The 22,500-nt window shown below is 46.3% G+C and overlaps 3 protein-coding genes across 4 annotated transcripts in view; 2 read left to right on the forward strand and 1 right to left on the reverse strand.

Annotated features, from left to right (window-relative positions):
• Window positions 1–423, reverse strand: part of ube2m (ubiquitin conjugating enzyme E2 M) — a gene marked incomplete at its 5' end in the record, with an annotated part of 4,553 nt that extends 4,130 nt beyond the window's left edge. The window contains one exon of the mRNA XM_083896445.1: window positions 354–423. Coding sequence (XP_083752571.1) covers window positions 354–423 — 70 coding nt within the window. The remainder of the gene's footprint in view (window positions 1–353) is intronic.
• A 97-nt stretch (window positions 424–520) lies between these two features.
• Window positions 521–12,168, forward strand: fbxl19 (F-box and leucine rich repeat protein 19; the record flags this gene model as incomplete). The annotated part of the gene is made up of 14 exons (XM_083896446.1): window positions 521–1,292; window positions 1,493–1,564; window positions 1,821–1,889; window positions 2,208–2,282; window positions 2,381–2,458; window positions 3,932–3,957; window positions 5,427–5,513; window positions 5,677–5,868; window positions 7,575–7,607; window positions 8,450–9,741; window positions 9,809–9,972; window positions 10,131–10,292; window positions 11,424–11,645; window positions 11,990–12,168. 14 exons carry the CDS (start codon window positions 521–523, stop codon window positions 12,166–12,168), a joined length of 3,423 nt encoding a protein of 1,140 aa, XP_083752572.1.
• Window positions 12,169–14,241: 2,073 nt separating this feature from the next.
• Window positions 14,242–22,500, forward strand: part of kpnb1 (karyopherin (importin) beta 1) — a 17,360-nt gene continuing 9,101 nt past the window's right edge. For both annotated transcript variants that reach the window (XM_083896931.1, XM_083896932.1), the window contains exons 1-14: window positions 14,242–14,538; window positions 16,979–17,037; window positions 18,421–18,603; window positions 18,677–18,877; window positions 19,549–19,701; window positions 20,609–20,668; window positions 20,756–20,845; window positions 20,953–21,063; window positions 21,151–21,252; window positions 21,323–21,547; window positions 21,628–21,819; window positions 21,918–22,048; window positions 22,123–22,270; window positions 22,397–22,468. In XM_083896931.1, coding sequence (XP_083753057.1) covers window positions 14,499–14,538; window positions 16,979–17,037; window positions 18,421–18,603; window positions 18,677–18,877; window positions 19,549–19,701; window positions 20,609–20,668; window positions 20,756–20,845; window positions 20,953–21,063; window positions 21,151–21,252; window positions 21,323–21,547; window positions 21,628–21,819; window positions 21,918–22,048; window positions 22,123–22,270; window positions 22,397–22,468 — 1,767 coding nt within the window. In that variant the 5' untranslated portion in view covers window positions 14,242–14,498. The remainder of the gene's footprint in view (window positions 14,539–16,978; window positions 17,038–18,420; window positions 18,604–18,676; window positions 18,878–19,548; window positions 19,702–20,608; window positions 20,669–20,755; window positions 20,846–20,952; window positions 21,064–21,150; window positions 21,253–21,322; window positions 21,548–21,627; window positions 21,820–21,917; window positions 22,049–22,122; window positions 22,271–22,396; window positions 22,469–22,500) is intronic.

Raw genomic sequence — 22,500 nt, forward strand, 5'->3', positions numbered from 1 at the left:
GGCAGTACAGAGTGTTTCAGCACGCCTACTTCCTATAATGGCTTCATCTAGTGGATGTCAGACTATTATTAATAAAATGAGACAGGATGATGTGTCCTTCCACATCAGGGGCGATTCCTTGATCTGCAACTATGGTGAATCACTGTATGCAAAACACGGCCGTGTGAAGTCCAGGCACAACTACATATCTCAAAGGATGAGGGAGCTTGGCAGATTCATGTTGATTGTCAAAGGTATGGACAGTACTGTGAAGACTTTGGAAGACATATGTGTACCCAAGAAGTTTCTGCTTGTTGTGAATGCAGCCAAGAAATTAACGGAATTCAGTCCAAGAAAAAATGAATACGGGAAACCCTCAACAGCAGTGAGAGTGGGATTCTGCCTGAAAGGAGCACTGGAGGTGTTGATTGGGCAAACTCTCATGAATGATGATGACCTGGCAGAAAAAAAGGCAAAAAAGTTTTTGGAGCTATTGGAAAAAAATTGGAAAACTCATGTTTCGGTATCTGCTCACCAGACCATGCAAGAGAAGAGATGGAACAAATCCGATGACATTCCCCTGACCAAAAATGTCATGGCACTTAGAGACCACCTCAGGATGGTGGAAGACAAAGCCAGGGCTGAACTTGAGCAACAGCTGAGTTTGCCAGCATACAAGGTGTTAAATGAGAGCGTTCTGGCACAGCTCATTGTTTTTAATAAGCGTCGTGAAGGGGAAGCATCGCGCTTGACTCTCGAAGCCTACAAAAAAGTCAACACCAATCCTGTCAATGAGGATATTTACAGCACTCTGTCTCCTTTAGAGAAGGAACTGAGCAAACAGTTGACTCGCATTGAGGTCCGTGGAAAAAGAGGGAAGAAGGTGCCTGTGTTTTTCACACACAGGATGATGGAGTCAATCCAAGTTTTGATGAAATGGAGAGATGAAGCTGGTGTTCCCACTGACAATCCCTACCTTTTTGCCAGAGCTGGTGTGCTAACAAACATACGTGGATGTGACTGTCTGAGGAAATATGCAGAGGAGAGCAAAGCAGAAAACCCTGAGCTCCTCAGGTCAACTAAACTAAGAAAACAGGTGGCTACACTTTGTCAGCTCCTGGATCTCGGCGAACAAGAGCTGGAACAAGTGGCTCGGTTCATGGGTCATGACATCAGAGTTCATCGTGACTTTTACAGACAGACTGACAAAACCTTTCAGATAGCCAAGATTAGCAAGCTTTTGTTTGCTATGGAACAAGGAAGTACCACCTTAATAGGGAAGAACCTCAACACACTCGATCCCTCTGTGTGTGGTATGTATGTACACACACTGTTGTTTTTATGTACACACACTGTTGTTGTGTAACAGCGGTCTGTGTTGTTGTTTTTTGTCAACACTTACTATAGCTGGGCAATAGGTTTGATAATTACACAGACTACATATTTCTAACTGGATAAAATTGTTTCTTTAAAAATACTCTGTATTAATATTTGATTATTGGCTTTTTCTTAGGTGAAAGTCCCCCACTGACACAGAGTCAAGTGACCTCTCTGATAGAAGCAGAACAAGGTGAAGTGAATGAAGGTAAGGTTTTCAAACTAAAGTCTATTTTTTTATCTTGTCTCTGTTAAAGCTGCAGCAATTCATTAATTCAATTCAAAAAGTGAATTTTAGCAAAAATATTCATACAATATTTGCTTGTCAAATGTAAGAATAATGCTCATCTTGATATCTGAGTTGTAATTGAAATGTTTTACTTTTTTTCAGTTGTTGTTCTCACATACAGTGAATTCCTTTTACAGACACAGAATAAGGTCTATGGGTTTGTTTGTTTTGTCAGATAAAGGTCATGACCTCTGTTCCCCCGCCCCCTGCACTGAGGATGGGGATTCTAATGATGATGATGATGGTGAGTGTGATGTGTTTTTAATCACAGATTTTATATTAAAAACAAACTTCCACCTATTTCATTAATTAAAAGACCACAAGAGTGATACTTTTCTCTTAAGAATATTAATTACTTTTCTAAATTATAATTTTATTTTATATATATATATTTATATATATTTTTTAGGTATTTTTTTCTTTATTATTTATTATTATTTCTTTTTATATTGCTCTTAACGTATTGTGTTATTGTGATACATTTGTGAAGAACAATTGTTTAATAATGTTTACATATGAACCTCGACTGACGTGCTTTTGTGTTTTTATGTTTCTGTTGTAGATCAGAATCCAAGCTCAAGTCAAATAGCTTCACAGAAGAAAAGACAGAAACAGACCAAGTCTATGAAAGCAAGAGGTCATTTCCTGTCAACTTGACAAACATACTTTGACTTCACTTACTCCATATGTAAATAAAATATCTGTTTGATAAATAAATGTTTGTTTGATTTTCAGACAAAGGCTCTAACCTCATCTCTGCTAAAAAGAGAAGTGACCCCTGCAGTGAGGATGAGAGTTCTGATAATGATGGAGGTGAGTTCTGTGTGTTTTAATCAGGAAATCTAAAAGACTTAGACCAGGTTGTTTTCTGTGAGAGACTTTGACCACAAACACACACACGGAGACCCTCCATCCATCCATTTCCTACCACTTTATCCTCCACATGAGGGTCGTGGACTGCTGTAAGATATTTAAGTAAAAATAGGTTTTTATTAGGCCTTATTTTACAATTCAGTTTCACTGTTAAACTTCAGTCTTCACCCGTGTGTCTGAAGTGTCCTCTTGATCTGTGTCTTTTCAGACTGACTTTAGTTACTTTTTATTAACATTAGTTGGTAACACTGTCAGACTATCACAACACAAGACAGTGAATGACAGCAGAGAGAGAGGCGGGGCTATGACATCACTGTTTTCTTAAAGTAATGTAGTGCAGTAGTGTATCTGTTTGTGGTCTCTTATCTGTAATATTTTTGTTTTGTTTGATTTTCAGACAAAAGCTCTGACCTCATCTCCACTAAAAAGAGATGTGCTCCCTGCAGAGAGGATGGACATTCACATAACTGTGAGTTATGGGAGTTTGTTACCAAGTTGATTGTACTGTAAAAACCTCAGACCGTGTTTTTAATACTAGTTTTATCCTCTGAAATTTGAACGCGAGTAGCCAAATTAAATACACATGAGCCTGACTATTCTGACCATAGATATACATAATACAGGCTAGATGTCTTACGGCAGAGTCTCGAAAGTCTGCACTGGCGGCCATCTTGCCACAGTCAGCTCGCTCACCCATAACGTGTTGTAGTGGTTCATGGACTTTTTTAATACCCATAATTTGCTCAATTTTCTACCGATTTTCAAACGGTTTGGTTTATTATAAACATTTAACAGAACAGAAAGGTGCAATGAATATACACACACACACAAGGTATTTATGTTATCAATATATGGGTGACTAAAACTCAGAATAAAGAATGGCAACCTGAGTTATATGTATACTTTTCTAACAGGAATATTGTATGTTGTATTTTAGCAACCCTTATATTGATTTAACATAAATACCTTGTGTGTGTGTATATACATTGCAACTATATGTTAGGTTTAATGTTATTTAAAGCCCATGGTTATATTTAACTACATCGCTGACATTCATAAGAAAATTGAGCAAGTTATGGTTATTTAAAAAGTCCATGTACCACTACAACACATGTTATGGGTGAGCGAGCTGACTGTGGCAAGATGGCCGCCAGTGCTGATGTTCGACTCCATTGGCTGGCAGTGTGGTCGAGACATCTAGCCTTTATTATGTATATCTATGATCCTGATTATTTGTGTGATTTCATTGACTAACAGCTGCATTTGTCTGTTCCTGTTATAGACCAAAGTCCAACATCCACTTGTGCTCCAAGTCTTTCAAAGAAGAAAGCAACAGGCAAGTTCTTATAAAACAAAAGAAAAAGCATTTGGAGTCCAGACTGTGTTTATATCTCCATCTTCTGTCATTTACAGAACTACCCAGAGTAAAGGAAAGGAGGGTATGGAGTGAAGCAGAGAAAACTGCAGTTCGTAAACATTTGACAAATTACATTGAAGAACGCAGAGTTCCTGGGAAGGAACCGTGCATGAGATGCAAGGAGAAAGAGAAAGTCTTGGAACAAAGATCCTGGAAAGACATCAAAAATTTTGTGTACAACACCATTGTCACTTTAACTCGAAAGGAAACTTTCAGGCAGTGAACGTTTTTTTTAAAGTGCATTTTTGTGCATTAAGGCTGTTTGAGCCAATAATGTGTTCATAACACTGGTTAAGTTTTCTGCTGCTGCAAAACAATGCAGCAATTGCAAGTTACAATATAAATATATATATATATATATATATATAAATATATATGTGGGTCTTCCTCCAGGAGTTTCCATGTTCTCCATCTGTGTTTGAGTTTTCTCCGGGTTCTCCGGTTTCCTTCCACAGTTCAAAAACATGCAGAGGTTAAATGTTTAAATGTTGACTTAATTGACTGTAGGTGTGAGTGTGAATAGTTGTCTCTGTGATTGACTGGTAACCTGTCCAGGGTCTGACCCCGCCTCTCACTCTGTCAGCTGGGATTGGCTCCAGCCCGTGAACCTCATGTGGAGGAGAGAGCGATAGAAGACGAGTGAGTGTCAGAAATTTCAAGGAGAGAATTTTAAATTTTAAACACATTCTCAACGTTTGAGATTTTTGAAAATATTTAATAAAACTAATACAGTCAATGTTTGAATTTGCAGCTTTATTTGTTATTTTTAATGTTGATGTATATTTTAATATTAGTTCAGATTGTTTACAACTTTTTATTTATTTGGGTCATCATAATTTTATAATATCTTAAATTTACTCTTCTTTTCAGACTGTAATAATATTTATCTGAGTCTTAACATAAAACTGCAGCAAAGGAAGACAGTTATTAACATGTTTTGGCCACAAATGACCACCAACAGTTCCCCCATTCAAAGTCCTCACTTCACTAGTGATACCAATTTTTTAATTCTTTTTTCAAACACCATTTTTTAAGATGCTGAAGTGGTAACTGGTTTCAGGGCGCCATCTTGTGTGCAAATGTATTTTTTTTTTTCCCTTCAGCATAGCAGAAAGGGTGGTCCTCACATTGATAGTGCTGCAGCTCGGACCTCACTTTGATACCCATACAAGAATGTGTGTGTGTGTGTGTGTGTGTGTGTGTGTGTGTGTGTGTGTGTGTGTGTGTGTGTGTGTGTGTCTGTGTCTGTGTCTGTGTGTCTGTGTCTGTGTCTGTGTCTGTGTCTGTGTGTGTGTGTGCGTGTGCGTGTGCGTGTGCGCGTGTGTGTCTGTGCGTGTGTGTGTGCGCGCGTGTGTGTGTGTGTGTCTGTTTGTGTGTATCTGTGTGTGTGTGTGTGGGGGGTGTGTGTATGTGTGTGTGTGTGTGTGTGGGTGAATGTGTGTGTGTGTGTGTGTGTGGGTGTCAGGTGATTTTGTGTCTTTTTCTCCTCAGATGAATAAAAGTGAAGGAATCATCAACGACGAGATTCCAAACTGCTGGGAATGTCCTAAGTGTCACAAAGAGGGGAAGACGAGTAAGGTGAGACACACACACTCACACACACACACACACACACACACACACACACACACAGACACACACACACACACACACACACACACACACACAGACAGACAGACAGACAGACAGACACACACACACACACAAGTGTAACTCTAGTGTGTGTGTGTGTGTGTGTCAGGACCAGACTGATGGTTTAGGTAAACGTCGTCTTGATAACGGTGAAGTCGGTCGCTGGAAGCTCACTGATGACCCGCCCCCTAAAAAGAAAGCCCCTCCCTCCCTGGAGGAGGGGGGGAGGGTGGAGGGAGGACACAAGAGGAAGAAGGAGAAGGAGAAGGAGGTGCTACAGGACAGTGGGCCCAAGAAGAAGGTGTGTGTGTGTGTGTGTGACTTCTGAATGTTTGATGACTGTGGCACCAAACAACGCCTCTGTGATTGTAGGTTGAGCCACGCCCCCACAATGTTAGCCCCGCCCCCGCAGCGTTAGTCCCGCCCCCACATCGTTAGTCCCGCCCCCACAGTGTGACGCACAAGCACAAAGGAGGCTTCACTTTGCGTTAGTGCACTTTCACATCAATCACACTCGGGTCAGAACCATCAACCATAGAGGTTGTGTCAGTCCACCTGACTCTGGTGAGAACGTGAACTCTGGTCCAAACCACGTTCTGCAGTAAACATCCTGTAGGTGTTTGGAACAGTCTTCATCTCATAGTTACCACGACCACATTCATGAACACACGTCTGTCTGAAATGACGCGTTAAACGTCTTCACTGACTCCATCAGCTCATTGTTCTCCACATGAAGCTGTGACTCGTTCTCAAACTGGATATTTAGCCAAAAATGTCCAAGTGAACCAAACTGGAGTCATGTTACATAATAACATGTGTGTAACTGCTGCAGATCAAATAATCCAAGTGTGATTCACACCTGATCCTGGTCCACTTTAGTCCACTTTAGTCCACTTTAGTCCACTTTAGTCCACTTTAGTCCACTTTTCAGCTGCTTCACTAACTCTAACCAGGGTCAACACAGGAGTCACATCAGCACACGTTTAAAACACGTTTAAAACACATTTATAACACGTTTAAAACACGTTAAAAATAAGTTTATAACACGTTTAAAACACGTTTAAAACACATTTAAAGTTTATAACGAGTTTAAAACACGTTTAAAGTTTAAAACATGTTTAAAACATGTTTAAAGTTTAAAACACGTTTAAAGTTTAAAACAAGTTTATAGTTTAAAACATGTTTAAAACACGTTTAAAGTTTAAAACACGTTTAAAACACGTTTAAAGTTTAAAGCGGAACTAGACCAGAAGTTCCTTAACGCTGTTTTTTAGTGTGTATCTGTGTCATTACCTTGTTTATGAAGCCCTGAAGGTTCTAAACAAACAGTTCAGTCACTGCTGAGAACGTTGTGTTTTATTGTAATCTCAGGCTCAGAGAGATCTCTGAAAATCCTGTAATAGTTACATAAACAGTGGTTCTCCTGAACAGCAGATCCTCCTGCTCCGGGCACTAGTCCGGGCACATCCGGTTGCGTACATTGAACCACAGAAGAAGAATAATGTCCGTTGTGGAGGTGTTTCACGAGCGACAGTGTCTTCTGACTCTGGGTCTGACTCTGGGTCAAAGGTCGTCAAAGGGACTGAGGCGGGGAGTCGTGAAGAAGCTATTTTTAAACACTGTTAAAACAATGTTCTGATAATGAGGAGCAGTGCATCCACCGTTCCAGAGGGGGGCGCTGTGCTTCTGAGAGTGGGTGTGCTGGATAGTACTGGCCAATCACAAGACTCTGTCTTCTGGGGGTGAAAGTTCACTCTGAAATCTCGCAGCAGAAAAACAGCGTCAGAAAAGAGGATTTCTATCGGCTCGTTTACAGCAACTAGGAGGTTTTTGAGCATAAAAACAAGTTAATGTATGTAAATAAACCTCCATAACTAACATATATGTGCAACAGGACCACTTTATGTGACCTTTAATACTGTGGACCTTCACAGTAAAAGTTGTCAATGTGAGGCTTTTACTTTGATAGTGAGACAGGAAGTTGACAGACTGTCTGTTTCCCTCCAGATGAAAGGAGTTCATGAGAAACGTCTGAAAAAGGTAAAAAAGACTTTATTTACAATTTTCTACTGTTTTCTACTGACATCACTGACTCACTCCTTCACTCCTCCCTCCCTTTCTCCTTCACTCCTTCACTCCTCCCTCCCTTTCTCCTTCACTCCTTCACTCCTCCCTCCCTTTCTCCTTCACTCCTTCACTCCTTCACTCCTCCCTCCCTTTCTCCTTCCTTCCTTCCTTCACTCCTCCCTCCCTTCCTCCTTCCTTCCTTCCTTCCTTCACTCCTTCCTCTCTCCTTCCCTCCTTCCTTCCTTCCTTCCTTCACTCCTCCCTCCCTTCCTCCTTCCTTCCTTCCTTCCTTCACTCCTTCCTCTCTCCTTCCATCCTTCCTTCACTCCTCCCTCCCTTCCTCCTTCCTTCCTTCCTTCCTTCCTTCACTCCTTCCTCTCTCCTTCCTTCCTTCCTTCCTTCCTTCACTCTTTCTCCCTCCTTCCTTCCTTAACTCCTCCCTCCTTCCCTCTCCTCCTTCCTTCCTTCCTTCACTCCTCCCTCCCTCCTTCCTTCTTTCCTTCACTCCTTCCTTCACTCCTCCCTCCCTTTCTCCTTCACTCCTTCACTCCCTCCTTCCTTCCTTCCTTCCTTCCTTCCTTCACTCCTCCCTCCCTTTCTCCTTCCTTCCTTCCTTCACTCCTCCCTCCCTTCCTCCTTCCTTCCTTCCTTCACTCCTTCCTCTCTCCTTCCTTCCTTCCTTCCTTCCTTCCTTCACTCTTTCTCCCTCCTTCCTTCCTTCACTCCTTCCTCCCTCCCTCCTTCCCTCCTTCCTTCCTTCACTCCTCCCTCCCTCCTTCCTTCCTTCCTTCCTTCCTCCCTTCTTCCTTCCTCAGAAACCTAAGCAGGAGGCGCTGGAGTCAAATGGTCCGACAGCGTCCTCTGCAGGTGGAGCTGGAGGACTGCAGGGCTCCTCCTCTTTGTCCTCCTCTCAGCCCGGGGGCAGTGGGGGAGGAGGCGGAGCAGTAGGCGGGGCAGGGGGCGGGGCAGGGGGCGGGGCGAGCGTGGACCAGCGCTCTCATCACCGTGAGAAACTGGAGCGTTTTAAGAGGATGTGTCTGCTGGAGCGTCGACCTTCCTCCTCCTCTTCCTCCTCCTCCTCCTCCTCCTCCTCTGACTCTGAGTCTGACTCTGATGACTCGCTGAGGGCGGATCAGGCAGACGGCTCCTCCCCCTCCTCCTCCCCTGCTCCGCCCCCTCCTGTTGTTCATGGCAACAGCAGCGGTGGTCGAGCAGAGAGAGAGAGGAGTCGCAGTGAGAGAGAGAGGGAGAGAGAGAGGCGTCTGGCCGAGCTCGGCTTCAGCGCCAGTGAGGAGTCGGAGGGGGAGGGAGGGGCTGTGGGGGAGGAGGAGGAGCAGGAGGAGGAGCCGGGAGGGGGAGGGGCCGACAAGGCCCGGCGAAGAGGTGGAGGAGAGGCGGGGTTAAATCCACGGGGACGGAAAGTAGGACTACAGGATGGAGATGAGGAGGACACGCCCACTTTGGACAGGACCAATAAAAACGCCTCCTCCCTCCCACCTCCCTCACCCCTCTCCTCCAATCAGATGCCTCCGTCGTTGCAGCACGACACTTTCACGGGGAAGCAGCGGAGCAACGGGCAGGAGGCGCGTAACGGACGGACGCGAGGAGGGGCAGGAGGTGGGAGGGAGGGCGGGGAGAAGGAGAACGCCAGTGGTGCGCTGACCAATCACAGACACGGTGGGGGTGGAGGGGGTGGAGCTAAACCCAGTGGGAGTCGTGGCAACAAGATCCGTAGCAACAACAAGATCCCGGCGGCGTCCAGAAACGTTTCCTCCTCCACCGCCCGCTCCTCTAACGGCGGAGGAGGGGGAGGCGGCTTGATGATGTCATCGATGGCGGCGTCTCCCTGCTCTCAGCCGTCACGCCTCGCTCCACGCTCTCAGATGATGAAGCGCAGTCCGCCCGCCGTGCCCTCGCCGCCGCGGCCCGTTCAGATGGAGAGACACCTGGTGCGCCCCCCCCCCACCTGTCCTGAGCCCAGCTGTCTGCCACTCGACTCAGGCTCCGCCCACATCATGACCAGAGACGTGTGGCTGCGAGTGTTTACCAACCTGAGCCAACCAGAGCTCTGCGTCTGTATGAGGGTGTGTCGCACCTGGAGCCGCTGGTGAGGCCCCGCCCACCTGAGACACACACACACACACACACACACACTAACAGTGTCTGTTCCTCAGGTGTTGTGACCACAGACTGTGGACACAGATTGACCTGAGTCGTCAGCGCTCCATCACCCCTCCCATCCTCAGTGGAATCATCCGCAGACAGCCAGTGTCTCTGAACCTGGGCTATACCAACATCTCTAAGAAACAACTCATGTGGCTCATCAGCCGTCTGCAGGGTAACTGACTGTGTCTGTGACTGTGTCTGTACCTGTCTCACCTGTGTGTCTGTGCCTGTCTCACCTGTGTGTCTGTACCTGTCTCACCTGTGTGTCTGTGCCTGTCTCACCTGTGTGTCTGTGCCTGTCTCACCTGTGTGTCTGTGCCTGTCTCACAGGTCTCCAGGAGCTGAATGTCTGTGGTTGTCCGTGGACAGTGGTCAGTGCCCTCTGTCAGTCTGTGTGTCCATGTCTCAGACTGTTGGACGTCAGCAGAGTGGAGGACCTCAAAGACTCTCACCTGAGAGAGCTGCTGGCTCCGCCCCCTGACACCAGGACAGGTCAATCAGCTGTTCATTCATTCATTCATTCACTCACTCACTCATTCATTCACTCATTCATTCACTCACTCACTCATTCATTCATTCATTCATTCACTCACTCATTCACTCATTCATTCATTCACTCATTCATTCACTCATTCATTCACTCATTCATTCACTCACTCATTCATTCACTCATTCATTCACTCACTCATTCATTCACTCATTCATTCACTCACTCACTCATTCACTCACTCATTCATTCACTCATTCTTCATTCACTCACTCACTCACTCATTCATTCACTCACTCATTCATTCACTCACTCACTCACTCATTCATTCATTCATTCACTCACTCACTCATTCACTCATTAATTCATTCACTCATTCATTCACTCACTCACTCATTCACTCACTCACTCATTCACTCACTCATTCATTCACTCATTCTTCATTCACTCACTCACTCACTCATTCATTCACTCACTCATTCATTCACTCACTCACTCACTCATTCATTCACTCACTCACTCACTCACTCATTCACTCACTCATTCATTCACTCATTCTTCATTCACTCACTCACTCACTCATTCACTCACTCATTCATTCATTCACTCATTCATTCACTCATTCATTCACTCATTCATTCACTCACTCATTCATTCACTCATTCATTCACTCACTCATTCATTCACTCATTCATTCACTCACTCACTCATTCACTCACTCATTCATTCACTCATTCTTCATTCACTCACTCACTCACTCATTCATTCACTCACTCATTCATTCACTCACTCACTCACTCATTCATTCATTCATTCACTCATTCATTCACTCACTCATTAATTCATTCACTCATTCATTCACTCACTCACTCATTCACTCACTCACTCATTCACTCACTCATTCATTCACTCATTCTTCATTCACTCACTCACTCACTCATTCATTCACTCACTCATTCATTCACTCACTCACTCACTCATTCATTCACTCACTCACTCACTCACTCATTCACTCACTGATGATAATCTATTGATTTAGAGTTTGAACAGATTAGATGAGTCTTAATGTTTATAGTGAATAAGTGAAAAGGGGCGTGTCCTTCAGTGAAATGACTGTGCTCTGATTGGTCCTCCAGCTCATGGTGAAACCAGAGGGGGGCGGTTCCAGAACGTGACAGAGCTGCGATTGGCTGGTCTGGATCTGACGGACGCGTCGGCTCGTCTGCTCGTCCGCTTCGTTCCTCGTCTCAGCAAATTAGACCTGAGTGGGTGTGGTCTCATCAGTGACCACGCCCTCTTTACCCTCACCTCACCCACCTCCCCCCTCAGAGAGAGCCTCACACACATCAACCTGTCAGGTGAGAGGACACACACACACACACCCCCACACACAGTCACACACACACACAGTCACACACACACACACACACACACACACACACACAGTCACACACACACACACACTGTATTCAGGCTGTATTAAGGTGACTGACCACTGTGTGTGTGTGTGTGTGTGTGTGTGTGTTTTTCAGGCTGTGTTAAGGTGACTGACCACTGTGTGTGTGTGTGTGTGTGTGTGTGTGTGTGTGTGTGTGTGTGTGTGTGTTTCAGGCTGTGTTAAGGTGACTGACCACTGTGTGTGTGTGTGTGTTTCAGGCTGTATTAGGTGACTGACCACTGTGTGTGTGTGTGTGTGTTTCAGGCTGTGTTAAGGTGACTGACCACTGTGTGGCGCTGTTGCGTCGCTGCACGTGTCTGCAGACAGTGGACGTGTCCTCCTGTCCTCTGATGTCCTCAGAGAACGCTCAGCTGCTCTTCTTCTCCTCCTCCTCCTCCTCCTCCTCATGTCCTCCTGAAGACACAGCGCTGCTCAACAGCTAAGCTCCTCCTCCTCGTCATGTCACCTCCCACCATGTTACACTACAGGAGGTGAGGGGGAGGAGTCAGGTGTGTGTGTAAATATATGTAGTTTACTGTAAATGATCCTTTGACCTTTGAACCCAAACACACTCCTGAAGCCCCGCCCCCACAGACAGTGTCACTCTGCTTTCATCTTTTTTGCCAAGCGAGACTAAACACGCCTCTAGAGGGCGTGGCCTGTCTATGATTGTCAGGTGTGTTCTCATGGGTTGGCCCCACCCACACTGCTCAGCGTTACTGTTGTTATGGTTACACCTGCTTCCTGTTGACACAGGATGGTCATGTGACGTGTGTTTTTTAAATGTGAGGCCCCGCCCCCTGAGAGAGAGAGAGAGAGTTGTGTTCATGTTGTCATGGTAACGACGCTCCCTTCATCATGTGTCACTTGAGCACTTGTTTCAAGTCAAAAATGTCGTAACCGTGGAAACACGATCAACGACTGAAGCTAAGAACTGCTGATGTCACAGTTTTGTTTACAACAGAAAAGTGTGCCCTCTGGTGGTGAGGTCACAGTATCACAGCTGTCCTCCTGATACTGGAGGATCAATGAGAGTATTGATCAGTAACAGTATTAACAAAGTACTATCACTACACATCACACACACACACACACACACACACAGTTTCCTGTTCTGGGCTTCAGGGGTCAAAGTTCAAAGTGCTTAATGTGAAACTTAAAACCAGGAAGTGATAAACCACACCCATGTATTTGTGATTTTGGGGGCGGGGCAAAACATGAAACCAAACTGATGATTGGTCAGTGTCTGAACTGAAAGGAACCACCACAGCTGTCACTCAGTGTGGGTGGGCGGAGTCTGCAGACCATGTCGTAGATGAGCAGCTGGTTGTTGACGTCTTCTGTGGTCGATGACGTCACGTCGTTGCCATGGTTTCCTCTCCACATCCATGTCGTGCCATAAAATGACCTCTGCTCGTGTCACCATGGAAACGTTACATTGTTTTTGTTGTTGTTTTTTTTTACTGTGTCCTGTTAACAATGTTTCAAAGGTCACAAGTGAGATGAAATGTGATTGGCCGACAGTGTCTGACTCCTGAAAGCTCTTATCCAATCAGATGCCCTGACATATCTTAGTAAAGTGATTGCACTGGAGAGACTTTTGAACCATTTCCTGTTTAGTTTTTTTGTTTGTTGTGACTCTTCCTCGTCTCCATGGAAACAAACAGGAAGACGGAACAAAGATGAAAAGAGAAGAAAATCTCAAGGCAGCTACAAACGAGAGAGAAACTACTGTAAATGATGGAATAAAGGAGCAAAGATTGTTTCTACTGTCTTTTCACTGTGTTACCACCACGGGCCAATTTTACTGCAGCTACATTTATTACAGTTACTTTACTACAGTTACTTTTACTACAGCTACTTTTACTACAGTTATAATGCTTTTACAGCAGTTACTTTTACTACAGTAACTTTTTCTAGTTACGGTACTTTTACTATAGTTACTTTTTCTAGTTACAGTACTTTTACTATAGTTACTTATTATGCACTTACAGTACTTTTATTGAGGTACTTTTATAGCAGTTACTTTTTCTAGTTACGGTACTTTTACTATAGTTGCTTTTAATGCAGTTACAGTACTTTTATTGAGGTACTTTTACAGCAGTTACTTTTTCTAGTTACGGTACTTTTACTATAGTTACTTTTAATGCAGTTACAGTACTTTTATTAAGGTTCTTTTACTGCAGTTACTTTTACTACAGTTTTTATTACAGTTTTACTACATGTACTCTGTTTACACATATGGCCCACTAGAGAGAACTTTTAAAATATATCTATTAAAGTGGTTATATACTTATACAAACCCACTTATGAGCGGTACCTGCACACTGGACCTTTGATTAAATATTGAACAAATGTGATAAACCAGGATGATTGTTGTTATAATGTATTTATATATTTTAAACGGTACAAATGGACGTTTTTCTCGGAGTATGTCAGAGCTCAAATGTCTGCCGGGCCGTGAACGCAGCACGGCGCCGTCACAGTGCGTGATATCCCTCCGCGAGAGAGAAGCGCGCGGCCCTTTCCCTCCCGACAACACAGGATGTGAAGGGGCGGTGGAGAAGCCACGAGACCATTCTCTGCTCCTCGACCACGAACGTTTCCCGCAACATTCGAGTGAAAAGTCCGAGCGAGCACCGGGAACCCCCGCCTCTGCCCGCACCGTCCGCACCCGCCCTGCGGCTGTCACAGAGCGAGTCCCGTGGAAGAAAACTAATCCCGCTGTGGGCGACACTCACTGTCCGAGAGAAGAGCGCGCGCCGGGGACGCAATGGAGCTAATCACGATCCTCGAGAAAACGGTGTCTCCAGGTGAGAGGATGACCCACGGCACGGTTCCGCTCGGGGCTGAGTGCCGGGTGCCGGAGGCTGGGTGTGGTGTTGGCGCGGAGGCGGTGGAAAAGCCTCGTTGCCGGGCTTGTAGCCGACGATGCTAACATGCTAACGTGACGGCCTGCCGCTGACGGAGCGTTCTTCCCGCGTTCCTAAGCGCACTTTTTCGGTGTGGTTGAGACGTGGCTCGGCCGCAGACACAGATCAGCGCGATGTCACGCCACTATAACCGGGTTTCAGCTCAGTGTTGACGGGTTTTGGCGGCTGGGTGTAGCCGGATAGCAGCTGCGACCCTGCCCATGCCTACTCGAGCTAGCTCGTTAGCTCGTTAGCTTGACCCGGTTCACGTTATAAACACGCCGAGCAAAGATGAGTCCGCGCACCTACTCTTCATCCTCCTCAGCCTCGCTGACTTTTCATTGGTGTAAAACTTTATTTGTGTCTTTTTCTTTGACATCTTTAAATGTCAATTTTCCTACCGGCTACTGTTAGCATGCTAGCCGACAGCTTTCACGGCGGCTAACGCGCACGTTGGAGGCTCGGCGTGTGAGGTGATGACGTCACTGCAGAGGATGATGGCGTTAAGATAAGATAAGATAAGAAGTCCTTTATTCGTCCCGCAGTGGGGAAATTTACAGTGTTACAGCAGCAAGACAGTAAGGATAAGGATAATAAATAATAAACATGCATTACCAAAAAGAAATAGAATCTATAAAGTACAATATATAAAGATATTAACACTGACTATAAAAATAGGTTTAAAAATAGAATGTACATTACAACCGGTCTGCAGAATATACACAGTATGCACATGGTATTTATAGTGTACGGAAACAAGGCTGGGCTATTAAATAAGGATAATAAATAAGGATAAGGATATTGCACTGATGAGAAAACTACAGTATAAAAAATTTGACAGTATGAAAAATGACAATATATTGCACTTCAAAAAAAGTTTACATTATGAAAAAATATATACAGTATATTACACCAATGAGAATTAACAGTATATTGCACATGGAGAGAGGAGTGTGTGTGTGTGTGTGTGTGTGTGTGTGTGTGTGTGTGTGTGTGTGTGTGTGTGTGTGTGTGTGTGTGTGTGTGTGTGTGTGTGTGTGTGTGTGTGTGTGTGTGTGTGTGTGTGTGTGTGGGTCTACTTAGAGCAGTACTTGTTGTACAGTCTAACAGCTGCAGGGAGGAACGACCTGCGATAACGCTCCTTCAGACATTTTGGATGTTTTAGTCTGTGACTGAAGGAGCTGCCCAGTGCTGCGATGGTGTTCTGCAGGGGGTGGGAGAGGTTGTCCATCAGAGACGATAGCTTGGTAGCCATTCTCCTCTCTCCCACCACCTCCACTGGTTCCAGGGGACATCCAAGGACAGAGCTGGCTTTCTTAATCAGCCTGTCCAGCCTCTTCCTGTCTGCGGCTGTGATGCCACTGCCCCAGCAGACCACTGCGTAAAAAATGGCTGATGCCACTACTGAGTCGTAGAAGGTCTTCAGGAGTTCTCCCTGAACTCCAAAAGACCTTAGTTTCCTCAACAGGTAGAGTCTGCTCTGACCCTTCCTGTAGAGCGCAGCAGCATGATCAGACCAGTCCAGTTTATTGTTAAGGTGAACACCCAGGTATTTGTAAGATGTCACCATCTCTATGTCCTTTTCCTGGATGCACACCGGCGATGGAGGAGAGTGTCGTCTTCTGCGGAAATCCACCACCAGCTCCTTAGTTTTCCCCGCGTTGAGCTGGAGGCGGTTCCGCAGGGACCAGTCCACAAAATCCTGAACAAGTTCTCTGTACTCTCTGTCGTCATCGTCTGTGATGAGGCCGACAATGGCAGAGTCGTCAGAGAACTTCTGCAGGTGACAGGAGGGGGAGCTGTAGGAGAAGTCTGCAGTGTACAGGGTGAAGAGGAACGGAGCCAGAACTGTTCCCTGTGGGGCCCCTGTACTGCAGACAGCCATGTCCGACACACAATCCCGAGTCCTCACATACTGGGGTCGATCAGTCAAATAATCCACAATCCAGGATGTGAGGTGAGGATCAACTCCTGCGTGCTCCAGCTTGTCCTTCAGAAATGCTGGCTGGATGGTGTTGAAAGCACTGGAGAAATCAAAAAACATGATCCTCACAGTGCTCCCCGACTTCTCCAGGTGAGAAAGAGCTCTGTCCTGCAGGTAGATGACAGCGTCATCCACCCCGATGCTGGGCTGGTAGGCGAACTGCAGTGGGTCCATCGCTGGTCTCACCACAGGGCGCAGATGAGACAGCACCAGACGCTCATAACCGCCATACGTTAGCTTAGCAGCTAGCATTACTCTGAATCGGTGTCTCTCTGTCGGTCTCTGTCTCACTGTCCCTCTTGTCTCACTGTGTCTCACTGTGTCCCTCTTGTCTCACTGTCCCTCTTGTCTCCACAGATCGTAATGAACTGGAAGCAGCTCAGAAGTTTCTGGAACAGGCAGCGTTGGAGAACCTGGTGAGTTGTTTTTTTTACAGCAGGTCAAAGGTCAAATTATTATCTGTTGATCGTTTGCTAAGTTTGTGAATGAAGTTCTTAAACACGCACTTCCTGTTTGGATCTTCAGCTGTGAAGACAAAACAGAGAATCCACTTCCTGTTTACAGTGTCACACACGAAAAATCGATGTAGATCGTACGAAGAATCGATGTAGATCGTACGAAGAATCGATGTAGATCGTTGTAGATCGTACGAAGAATCGATGTAGATCGTTGTAGATCGTACGAAGAATCGATGTAGATCGTACGCCGGTACGAAGAATTTAATAAATGGTCCATGAAAGCAATGTTAAGATAAACATCAAACAAGTGAAGGAAACAAAGGGAAAGGGTCAAAGGTCACGAGCATGTTTTATATCTCTACAGCTCGGTCACTTCACACCTCATAAAATTTGTCCAGAACTCGTTCACGCTAGTTTGTGCTAGTTCCTGCTCGTGCAGAGTCATTTCGTGCCCATGGAGACTCGTTCACCCTCGTGCAGACTTGATAACGCTCGTCTCACCCTCGTGCAGACTCGTTCGTGTTCGTGCAGACTTGTTCACACTCGTTCGCGTTCGTGCAGACTCGTTCGCATTCGTTTAGACTCGTTCATGTTCGTGCAGACTCGTTCGTGTTCGTGCAGACTCGTTCGCGTTCGTTCACACTCGTGCAGACTCGTTCGCGTTCGTGCAGACTCGTTCGCATTCGTTTAGACTCGTTCGTGCAGACTCGTTCGTGTTCGTGCAGACTCGTTCGCGTTCGTTCACACTCGTGCAGACTCGTTCGTGTTCGTGCAGACTCGTTCGTGTTCGTGCAGACGCGTTCGCGTTCGTGCAGACTCGTTCGCGTTCGTTCAGACTCGTGCAGACTCGTTCGCGTTCATGCAGACTCGTTCACACTCGTGCAGACTCGTTCGTGTTCGTGCAGACTCGTTCGTGTTCGTGCAGACTCGTTCACACTCGTGCAGACTCGTTCGTGTTCGTGCAGACTCGTTCGCGTTCGTGCAGACTCGTTCACACTCGTTCGCGTTCGTGCAGACTCGTTCGCATTCGTTAAGACTCGTTCGCGTTCGTGCAGACTCGTTTGTGTTCGTGCAGACTCGTTCGTGTTCGTGCAGACTCGTTCGCGTTCGTGCAGACTCGTTCACACTCGTGCAGACTCGTTCGTGTTCGTGCAGACTCGTTCACACTCGTGCAGACTCGTTCACAGCAGCAGAAACCTATTTTCAGACTTTACCCGTCATCATTCGCTGTATCTTCACAAACTTCAGCAGAATGTGCTCAGACTATCGAGCTGACTGTAAATCTCAGCATCAGGTGTGTTGTTGTTGTTGTTGTTGCTGACAAACTGAGCCCCCTCACAGACCACATTCCTGGTGGAGTTGTCGAAGGTGTTGGCGAACCCTGGGAACACACAGGTGGCTCGAGTGGCTGCTGGTCTTCAGGTGAAGAACTCGCTGACGTCCAAAGACCCTGACGTGAAGACGCGGTACCAGCAGAGATGGCTGGCCATCGACGCCAACGCTCGCTGCGAGATCAAGAACTACGTAAGTCTGCTTGGGCTGAGTGTCTGAGAGTCATGTGACGTGGTCTGTTCTCATTGGTCTGTTTGTGTCTCAGGTTTTACAGACTCTGGGCACGGAGACGTATCGACCCAGCTCGGCGTCGCAGTGCGTCGCCGGGATCGCCTGTGCCGAGATTCCCGTCAACCAGTGGCCCGATCTCATCCGACAGCTCGTCGCCAACGTCACCAACCCATCGAGCACCGAACACATGAAGGAGTCCACGCTGGAGGCCATCGGATACATCTGTCAGGACATCGTGAGTCACAGACGGACAGACAGACATACAGAGAGAGACAGACAGACAGACATCTGTCAGGACATCGTGAGTTACAGACAGACAGACGGAGAGAGAGACAGACAGGTATCTGATAGGACATCGTGACAGACAGACAGACAGACATCTGTCAGGACATCGTAAGTTACAGACAGACAGACAGACAGACATCTGTCAGGACATCGTGAGTCACAGACAGACATACAGAGAGAGACAGACAGACAGACATCTGTCAGGACATCGTGAGTTACAGACAGACAGACGGAGGGAGAGACAGACAGACAGACAGGTATCTGATAGGACATCGTGACAGACAGACAGACATCTGTCAGGACATCGTAAGTTACAGACAGACAGACAGACAGACAGACATCTGTCAGGACATTGTAAGTTACAGACAGACAGACAGAGAGACAGACAGACAGACAGGTATCTGTCAGGACATTGTGACAGACAGGTTAGTGTTGTTTATGAGGTGGTTATGGGATGTCAGGCTGTCTAAATGAACAGAAGGTGTGTGTATGTGTGTGTGTGTGTCACTGTGGATCCATCAGTGACACACACACAGTAAAGCTCAGACACAGTTGTGTTTATTATTACTATTATTATTATTATTATTATAATGTGCCTTCCTGTCCCCGTGGTGCGTTCAGGACCCAGAGCAGCTGCAGGAAAAAGCCAACGAGATCCTGACGGCCATCATCCAGGGTATGAGGAAGGAGGAGCCGAGTAACAACGTCAAACTGGCAGCAACCAACGCTCTGCTCAACTCACTGGAGTTCACCAAGGCCAACTTTGACAAGGAGGTACACACACACAGAGACACACACACACAGAGACACACACACACACACAGAGACACACACACACAGAGACACAGAGACACACATACAGACAGACAGACACACACACCATCACCATCATGTGTATTTCCCGGCTGTAGAACAGTGAATGTTCTGCTTGTCAGTTACTCATGTTCTGATTTATATTAAATGTATATAATTAGTGTCGTCACATTAATGACGTTATAAAGTGGAGCGCGTCATGTTTACGTGACCCTCGATTGTTAAAATGAGTTTTACCAGTTAGCTCCGTTAGCTGCATTAGCTCCTTGAGTGTGGTTTAGCGCCCCACAGTGGAGCCTCTGTTTTTAAAGTTTAGCGTTACTTTAGAGAGTCACGTAAACATGACGTCATGTGCATCTTTTTCTGATCAAATGCCATTTTTTTGCTTCTTAAATGAGAATATTGTCTGGTTTCTTTGCACCATTTGACAAAAAAAATCACAAAACCGAGGTTCTAGGTTTGATAAACACTGATCAACATAACTATATTTCATGGGCAAGAAATAATCTAAATTTAATATATTTATAATAAATAATATTCTAAACTAAAGTGTATATTTCATTAAACACAGTGTTTCTTCAAGAGGCCATAGATGTAGTTTAGAACATGTTTATCTCTCTTCCGTTCAGGCTGCTGTACTTTATTTACATTTTTCAAAGTGTATAATGTCGTCACGTCACAGAACATGTTGATCAAAGTTTGAATGATTTTTTAGTTTTTATGGAGCAAAGAAACCAGGAACTGTGATTAAAGGAAACATTCAAACACTTTGATTGTGAAAATAGTTGATGACTTATTTAGTTGACGATGTGTGAATTTCAAAATAAAAGTCTGTCTTTGTTTAATTGTTGAGTGCTTGTGTTTTCAGGCCGAGCGACACTTCATCATGCAGGTGGTGTGTGAAGCCACTCAGTGTCCAGACACCAGAGTGAGTCACCGCCTTCTCTTACACACACACATCAGTGTTAATCCTGCTGCCATCCCATAATAACCTGTTAACCCCCCCCCCCCTCAGGTGCGGGTGGCAGCTCTTCAGAACCTGGTGAAGATCATGTCTCTGTATTACCAGTACATGGAGGCGTACATGGGTCCTGCTCTGTTTGCGGTGAGTGTCCTTCAGGCTGATGTTCATGTATCAGGAGGTCAAAGGTCGTGTCGCAGTCAACACTGTAACAGTATGTAAGCGCTGAAAGAGAGTTGTGTTAATCTCAGATCACCATCGAGGCGATGAAGAGCGACATCGACGAAGTCGCCCTGCAGGGCATCGAGTTCTGGTCCAACGTGTGTGACGAGGAGATGGACCTGGCCATCGAGGCGTCTGAGGTCTGCTCACGCAGGTTCACGCAGCTTCACGTCCACCAGTGCGTTGTTCAAAGCTGACTTCCTGTTTGTGGTGTTTTGGTCCGACAGGCCTCGGAGCAGGGCCGCCCCCCCGAGCACACCAGTAAGTTCTACGCTAAAGGAGCTCTTCAGTACCTGGTCCCCATCCTCACTCAGACCCTGACCAAACAGGTGAGACCTCGTCCTCCACCTCAGTCTCTTTTTATTCCTCTGGGTCCTTTTCACATCTCGACTTCTCCAGGACGAGAACGACGACGACGACGACTGGAACCCGTGTAAGGCGGCGGGCGTTTGTCTGATGCTGCTGGCGACGTGCTGCGAGGACGACGTGCTGCTCTACGTCCTGCCCTTCATCCAGAAGAACATCACACACCCGGACTGGCGCTATCGCGACGCCTCCATCATGGCGTTTGGATCCATCCTGGAAGGACCTGAACTCAGTCAGCTCAAACCACTGGCCGTCCAGGTCAGTGTCTGCTCACTGAGCGCTCAACACTCACTGTTGTGTCATTGTCTAAAGAGTCTTGGCCCCGCCTCCTTCAACAGGCCATGCCCACCCTGATAGAGCTGATGAAGGACCCCAGTGTGGTGGTGAGGGACACCACGGCGTGGACGGTGGGTCGCATATGTGAGCTTCTACCTGAAGCTGCCATCAACGAGCTAACCCTGGAGCCGCTGCTCAAGAGTCTGATCGAAGGGCTGGGGGCGGAGCCTAGGGTGGCCACCAATGTCTGCTGGGTGAGAAATCTGTGTGTGTGTGTGTGAGAGACAGTGAAGGACCAACACCTGTTTCTACGCTCGTGGTCACGACTGTCGTCACCTGCTGTGTTTTTCAGGCGTTCTCGTCTTTAGCCGAGGCTGCGTACGAAGCCACGGACGCCGCGGAGGACCAAGAAGAACCCTGCACCTACTGTCTGTCCTCGTCCTTCGAAACCATCGTCCAGAAACTGCTGGAGACCACAGACAGGTGTGTGTGTGTGTGTGTCATGGTTCTTCAGACCTGTGTTTGACTCTCATGGTTCTCTCATGGTTCTCTCACAGACCCGACGGTCACCAGAACAACCTGCGCTCTGCAGCCTACGAGGCTCTGATGGAGATCGTGAAGAACAGCGCTAAGGACTGTTACCCTGCTGTGCAGAAGACCACGCTGGTCATCATGGAGCGGCTGCAGCAGGTCCTGCAGATGGAGGTGTGGCATGGGCAGAGGGGCGGGGCTTTGTACCACACTCAGACCTTTAGTGAACCTTTAGTGAACCTTTAGGAAACCTTCAGTGAACCTTTAGTGAACCTTCATCAATGTCTTCTTATTTTTCAGTCTCACATCCAGAGCACGTCAGACCGAATCCAGTTCAACGACCTGCAGTCGCTGCTGTGTGCAACTTTACAGGTGAGTGTGTTCTTTATTAACACAACACCTGT

Source organism: Microchirus variegatus (assembly GCF_963457635.1).
Source record: "Microchirus variegatus genome assembly, chromosome: 10".
Taxonomy (NCBI): domain Eukaryota; kingdom Metazoa; phylum Chordata; class Actinopteri; order Pleuronectiformes; family Soleidae; genus Microchirus; species Microchirus variegatus.